Genomic DNA, 7,846 nt, shown 5'->3' on the forward strand with positions numbered 1-7,846 from the left:
ATCAGATACATTTGCTGTTTTTTGAGGTTGATGCCCAAATGCTACTTTTTTCAAGTCCTGAATTAAGTCTCAGCCAATGGGATAATCTTGCAGAGTAAATATTGAATTCCATATAATGCTGATTTAAAATAAAATGCATTTCTCCTGTTATATTGGGATCATGTTAAATTATGTTCTAGGCAAGTGCTGTCCAGTTTCTACCAGGCTGTGGGCTTGGTCTCATTTAAGACATGTTTGAGGGCAAAATTATAATTTAGTGGTGATATAATAAATCTCTGGAGTCTTAAGCTGGCCATAGACTCAAAGATCCGATCGTACGAATCGAGGAGTCGTACGATTTTCGGACCGTATGTGGAGAGTCCCGACATTTTTCATCCAGCGGAGATCGGTTGTTTGGTCAATCAGACAGGTTAAAAGATTTCTGTCGGCTGCCGATAATATCTCTGCATGTATTGCCGATTGTACGATTTTCAGTGCGAGGCTGTCACTAGTTTTGGTCGGACATAACTTTCATACGATTGCTGTCAGGGGCAGAACATGGGCTGATCTGTTCTTTTGTACTTTATTTGATCGGAATGGGTTGTGGGAGGTCGGGAGATGGGAAAGTCCGATCATACGATGATTCGTATGATCGGATCTTTGCGTCTATGGCCAGCTTTAGGCAGACTAAGGGCCATTAAAATGGCTGCATCTGGTCAGGGGGGCTCCAGTTGGACATCCCTGTTCTAGACATACAGAATTTAAATCTGATATCCATGGTGACAGGCTGTAGCTTTTATTCATCCAGCTTTCTTTATCCAGGCATATTTTCTGCAGTGATAGGCAATATTCTGTGAGATTCTGTTTTAGGACTGGCATAGTGAAAGCTGTAGCCCAATGGCAGCTTATCCTTATATATGTACACTTTATGGCCTATACTTGTTATTACCAGGGGCATATACATTTTATCTTGCTTCATAACTGAGTAAAACAGTGAATGCTGCCATATTGTTGTAACATGTAGACCGACATAGCTATGATTGTCCCCTAACTAAAGAACTTGCAGCTTTAAAAGCTAAATCAAGAACTCCTTCCTCAGCAAGTTTAGCTAATAGACAGGTGCTTGATAATGATGACAGTGTAATAGAAGCAGAATATTTGCAGGTCCAGTAACCTAAAATATCCATTCAGATTTTTGTCTTCAAACAGGTAACCAAAAAATCCTACCTGGAGTAATTGTTGTGCCTTTATTATGCAGCCCTTATGTTTTTTGTTGTGTCATGAGTACAAATCATGTCTTGTACCATGAATAAATACAGCAGTCATTACTGAAAACATCCATTCATAGCATAAGCATAAACCCCAGAAGTGCAGTGATTTCACTACATTTAAATCCAAGATTTTGAAGGAACATACAGTAAGTTGTGAGGAACCAAAAAAGTTCAAGAGGAGACGGATAATTTTGATCAGAGGCACAAGTCACATAATTAACAGGAAGCAAACCATTGCATGAGCACAGAAAAGGAATGAGTCTTCTACTTATAGCATAATCTATTCAGTGATAGTAAGAAGGAAATTATTTGCAAGCAAATAATTAAGCCTACATTTTAAAAATGTTGGAAGCTGTAAAATGGGTAATAAAAAACCTCTATCCAGCCATATTTGTGAATAAGATGTAAGATGTACCCCCTAGGTTCATACTGTTATGGGAAAAGAGCCTATTCAATGAAATTGCACGCTCCACTTACCCTGATATATACTGTATTTCTAGCTATATTCTCTAATTATTTACATAAATATCAGTATAAAACCTTTTACCAGTTATGAAGAAACATAAAAAAATAAAATGTATCCATAGGGTTTATTTAAAAAAACAAACAAAAAAAATTGGCACATCACTTCAAGTTATCCCTGAAGCAGCTACACACCGCTTCTCTCTTTCACACGCCACATTCTCACACATATAGAAAAATATAAACATTTCAAAATATACAATATTCACATATTTTACAAATTATTATAAAAAAAAAGGCACATGAAGGGTGGAGAATCCCGAAAATAAGTTGCATTTTCTTTGTGCATAAGAAAAGTTCAGGATCTACATTTTCGCATTCCCTTAAACCCCTCTCGGTTGCACTTATTCCCATGAGAGCAAAATTGTCAATTTTATAATAAAATTTTTTTTTGTAAAAAGTCTTAAATAAAACAAAGGAATGTCTGAAGGCAATGGCTGTAAAAGGCACAAATGGAGCCTAGCTAAAAACAATGACAATACCCAATGGCATAGTTTAAGAGTCTTATAAATTCAGGAAGAGAAGATTTCATTGGGCTGCTTAGTAAAGCACCTGAGAACGAGGCTGAAAGTCCTTTGGATTTTTGCTGGATTGTCTAGACAAGAGCCATTCTCTACATATGTGCTTGATTTATTCATGCCAAGGAAATATGGCGTATCTAAAGACCATTTCATTAATCCTTGCTGCCATACGGAAAAGTGTTTCTATTATTTGTAATCCATACTGCAAATCAGACTTGAAATGCTGACGTTTTGGTAGATCTTGCATAGGCTTTCCTTTTCATAGGAAAGGAAAAAAGAGGTAAGAAATATATGTTTGGAATTCTTTTACACCAGAAACCCTGAAGGAGGTGTGAAGTCCTGGTAAACATATGACGATCTAATGTGCTACACAGCAACCAGATTCCTCATGCTTGTGAAGGAGCGACATTCGAGAGAAGGTTTTGGAACAGTTCTTGCATTGATATTTCTTCACATCAGAATGGGTCTGCAGGTGGGCTCTTAAGTTGGATCTGTCTGCGAATGCTCTGTTGCAGTGTGGACAAGAGAAGGGCTTTTCTCCTGAAAGGATAAAGGAAATCACAATTGAATCATCGGCTGTATGAAAGAGATACTGACACCAGAAATTAAACTCTTTTTTTTTTGGTTTTGCTTTCAATAAGGATTAATTAGTTTGGATCATGTTACTGTTTTGTTATATCGGAGAAAAGTGGTTTCATATTTAAAAATTTGGATTGTTTAGATAAAATGGAGTCTATGGGAGATAGCCTTTCCGTAATTAGGAGCTTTCTGGATAACGGGTTTCTGGATAACAGATCCCATACCTGTACTGGATCAATAACTGGGTTTTATTTCTTGGAATTATGAAGAAACTTGCAGTTGTGGAATCTCTAACCTGTTGATAACCATATATTTTGAACAATAGGTCCCCTAGTGGATGTTAGTAGCGCTACGCGGAGGGTTATAGGCTGAATATATTGGGCCTATGCTGCTCGGACACATACATGTAATGACTTAAATACACACTCATATATTATTATTCTCTGGTGGGGCCACAAGAGGATTCCATTGCCACCTGACAGATCTCTTGGCTATTGACCAGTATTCAATGGCTATTAATTTTTTCAGTGCTACACTTTAGTGGTTATGTACTTTTCTCATACATTTCAGTTAAATAGACTCCTATCTGTACATTTGATCAGTAGATGAATGGGAAGCAGATATTCCCGCTAGAGAGTTTTAGTCAGTAGTTGGAATAGGATTAAGGGCTCTTACTCACGAGCGGTTGTAGCTGCGCAGGAATAGACACATTACATTTTTTCCAATGGGGCTGTACGCACACAAACGCGTGTAGGCGCCGAACGCAGGAAAAATGCAACATGTTGCGTCTCAACCTGCGTTCGGCACCTACACGCGCCTGTGTGCGTACAGCCCCATTGGAAAAAATGTAATGCGTCTATTCCTGCGCTCCACTGCGGCTGAACGCAAAAAAACGGAACGCAGGGGAGCGCAGCTACAACAGCTCGTGAGTAAGAGCCCTAAGGAAAGGCATTGTCAAATTTTTGGGTGGGGGAAAAACCTTAAAAAGTGAACATGCAGTGGCATCACCATTCATATAACATCTGCAGCATAATAATTACCAGCATGCCTACATATTACACTAACAGTACCATGCACTTAGGGAGGCAGGGAGATCAGTTGCATCAACGTACAATAAGCTGATAAAAGAGTAGCAGTTATCAAATACTTCAGTGTGTCAGCAGAGGGAGTGGGTAATAAGCACTGTGGCACCCACAGGGTTAATGGAAGGCAGCATCACTCCAGCCCATGCATAGATCCCCTTACCAGTGTGAGTGCGGATGTGTCCTTGTAGTAGCCAAGGTCTAGAAAACGCTTTGCCGCAGATTTTACAGACGCAGGGTAACGTGTGTGTCCTGATGTGCATCTTCAGAGCGCCCAGGCTCACATATTCCTTTTCACAGTACTTGCAGCTAAATGATTTCCGAGACTGGACGTCGCAATGCAGCTGCTTGTGCTTAGCCAACCCAGAGAAAGTAGAGTAGGTCTTGCTGCATAAGCTGCACTGGAACTTCTCAGCCTCAATCGCATGCGAGTCGGAAAGTTTGGTGTGGAGTCTCTCCTCCTCGTCGCTGATGGGGCTCTCTGAGCCACTGAGGTCTTTAGACGACGTGTCCGACTGTGGAGGGGGGCTGACCCGACCTAAAGATGAAGGGTATCCTGAGAGAGGGGAGAGATCGCTGGGCAGCGGTGGGTGAAGCAGTCCTGTCCACACCGTGATTGGTCTGTAGGCCACCGAGCTGTAGATGTCAGGCTGGGGTAGCACGGACACGGGGTAGCGCTCATACAGGAATGGGGAGATGATCACTGGGGATAAGGAAACAGACAGAGAGCAGATCAGTACAAATGTCCCTCTATTAGGTCTCCTCAGTAAAGCATAGTGGTGTCCCTTGAAGAGGTATTAGCCAGTGAATCCCCTCATAATAACCCAACATAAATACTTCACATACCCTAATGGTTGTCACACTGCACCCACTTTCCCAGATCTCACAGAATGAATGGACTTCAGTTCCCTAAATCCCTTTAAGATCACGGTTCAATTTTACAGGAAAGTTGGCCCCTAATAAGGTATTAATAAAGCAGGGATATCTAAACTACTGCCTCGCCGGCTCTTGTTAAACTACAACTCTAAGAGCTGCAGCTTGGACATCCCCTGTTGTATTTACCAACAATAACCAGCGACTGAAACCTTTGTTGCAGGGACCCCAGACCACATAGTTGCTCTGCTCTAGGCAAAGCTGTTCCTGCCCATAACTAATACAGTTCAACAACAGCTGGAAAATGAACGCAATGAACATTCCCATTCATTCACTGATTCATTCACTGCCGGCATCTCCCCCTGCCAACCGACAGAATGGTGCGAGCTGTAACTGAGCAAGAGCTGGGGAGGCACAGGTTGGGGATCTGCTATAGTGTTCCATCTACACACACAGGCATGTACCACTGTCCTTCTGGATGGGAGGGGAGCCATTACCTGTATGGTTGTCCAACTCCCCATAATTCGGCTTTTTGGTCGTGTTGAAGTGTTTCTTGACCAGAAAAGAGCGTGGCATTTTCAGTGAGGGAGGGGGACCCCAAGCCTCGCAAAGTAACGGTCCCCACAAGGAGCTACTTATGTTTCCTCCCCGGCCTCAAGCGGATCCCTATAGCATCTTGTGCGCGCCCAGTCCATTCACCGCTGCGCGCAAGTGGCAGTGCTAAGACTTCTTACAAAGTGCAGTAAATAGCTGAGCAGTCAGGTGCAGCATGGGAGGCACCGGGCTCCTCCCCCCCAATAAGTTCCTAATTCCTTCCAAGCAGTCTCTCACAGACTGAGCTTTCTTCCTTGGGAGGGGAGGTCTTTTTTTTGTTGAGGAGGGCGTCCAGTCTTGTTAGATGGTGTCTCGGGTTTCAGATCCTCCCATAGGGACAGATTATAGTGGAGAGGAAGACCCGAGTCCTGTCAGAGTGAGCGATAGCGCTCAGTGCAAGACGCAGCCAGCGCCTGCTGGGAATGTGGCACTCAGTGAACTGACAGTAGCCAGGGATCTGCTTTTAGCAAATGTATGAGGGAAACCGCAAACTTGTCCCCCTCACACAGACAAACACGACTTGGGTGACATCTAAAAACTGAGGCCCCCTGTACCGCGAGGCCCTTCATTATACTATGGAGCTGTGGTGAAACAGTGAAGAAAAGATATTTTATACAAAAGGTCACATTAAATACGGTATATTATTTACAGGGCAGATTTCCCTTCCCAGAGACTATTATCCCACTGTTACTATAGGCACCATCTCTCCCTATTATACCTGCTATCCCACAGTCACACTCCCTTCCTAGAGACTATTATCCCACTGCAACTTTAGGCAACATCTCTCCCTACTGTAACTGCTATCCCAAAGCCTCAGTCCCTTCCCAGAGGCTATTATTGCACTACTACTATAGGCACCATCTCTCCCTACTATACCTACTACCTCAAAGCCACAGTCCCTTCCCAGAGACTATTATCCCACTGTTACTATAGGCACCATCTCTCCCTACTCTACCTTCTATCCCAAAGCCTCAGTCCCTTCCCAGAGACTAGTATCCCACTGTTACTATAGGCACCATCTCTCCCTACTCTACCTGCTATCCCAAAGCCTCAGTCCCTTCCCAGAGACTAGTATCCCACTGTTACTATAGGTACCATCTCTCCCTACTATTCATTAGATGGCTTTAAGAAGGGGTCGGATGCCTTTTAGCAAGTGAGAAGATACAGGGTTACCGAAAATATTTCTTAGTGGATAGTTAATTCTGGGACTGTTTGCCATCTAGGTCAGGAAGGAATCCACTCCACCTCCCGGGGCAAAATGTAAGGCTACAAATTTTGTTTGCCTTCCTCTGGAAAAAGCAGCAGTTAGGCAAGATGCAGTAAGACAAAATATTTTTTTCAACCTATGTTGCCATGTTACAACACTGGTACATCACCATGTAGTGCATGCTGGTATTCTGGAGAAAAATGCTGCATTTGGGGTAAAAAGCAGCATTATTTGCCTGTTTTTTTACTCTTTGCATGTGTCACCTGCATTGGGATACAAGCATTTAAATGATGTAGCTGGAAGCTGCACATACATCCAATTTGTATTATTATTATTATTATTATTATGATCACGTATTTATAATTCTTTCACAGGCTGCGGTTTTGCAGAAGTTAATTAGCAGCACCTTTACAGCACAGTGGTCTTACCTGAGGGGCCCCACACCTGCCCACCAGTTCACGTTCATTTCCAGTCTCTCAATACCTTTCTTTTATCCTATAATGAGCTCAATAGAGAAATGAGCTTAGACCACCCCCAGCTTTGTATACGACAGGTGTTGGGATGGAAACATGAAAGAAAAGAGCCGAGCAATCTGTTAGAACATGTTCAAGTGAAGTTTACTGTCAGACTGCATAACTTCTTAATCTGGGAAATACCAAAGCAAGTGCAGAAGAAAAATGTTATCCCTATTTATACAGTCGTTCATGCAACACTGCCAGTTCCATTACTGGGTTCTTACACAGTATGACTGATTCACAGAAACATACCATTTAGGACTTTTATCCCTCAAATGTCATCATGTTGTAAGGAATGTTTCAACCCCTTAGAGCTGTATTTAGGGGGAGCAAGTGGTGTCTTGCAGAGTAGCAATTGCATGCAGTGGGAAAGTGAATAAACGCTTTTCTTCCACTGGTGTCATTGTTGTTCAAAGGGGAAACTATCATGAAAATGAAAATTTAATATAAGCTTTCTCATACTGAAGTAAGACACTTTCTAAATACAATCAATTCAAAATTCTGCATTGTTTCTGAAATAATAAAGTTTATATTCGCTATTCCTCTCTCAGGATGTTTCTTGTCATTCTCTCTCTCCATGCAGCAGTTGGGTGTCAGATGAATGATCCAATATATATTATAGGGGGGCTCCCTTTCCTAGCAGATGCATTAGAGCTCACTGAAATAACTGATTCCAGTACAAACAAAATGTAACAAAATAACT

At 42.1% G+C, this 7,846-nt stretch overlaps 1 protein-coding gene across 1 annotated transcript; it reads right to left on the bottom strand.

The window, feature by feature from the left end:
- Nucleotides 1-1,822: 1,822 nt before the first annotated feature.
- Nucleotides 1,823-5,536, bottom strand: snai2.S (snail family zinc finger 2 S homeolog). Its single transcript, NM_001088649.1, is given in 3 exon segments — nt 1,823-2,833; nt 4,118-4,657; nt 5,325-5,536. Coding segments are annotated over 3 exon segments (801 nt in total). The 5' UTR covers nt 5,404-5,536; the 3' UTR covers nt 1,823-2,651.
- Nucleotides 5,537-7,846: the final 2,310 nt, after the last annotated feature.

Source organism: Xenopus laevis, chromosome 6S (assembly GCF_017654675.1).
Source record: "Xenopus laevis strain J_2021 chromosome 6S, Xenopus_laevis_v10.1, whole genome shotgun sequence".
NCBI lineage: Eukaryota > Metazoa > Chordata > Amphibia > Anura > Pipidae > Xenopus > Xenopus laevis.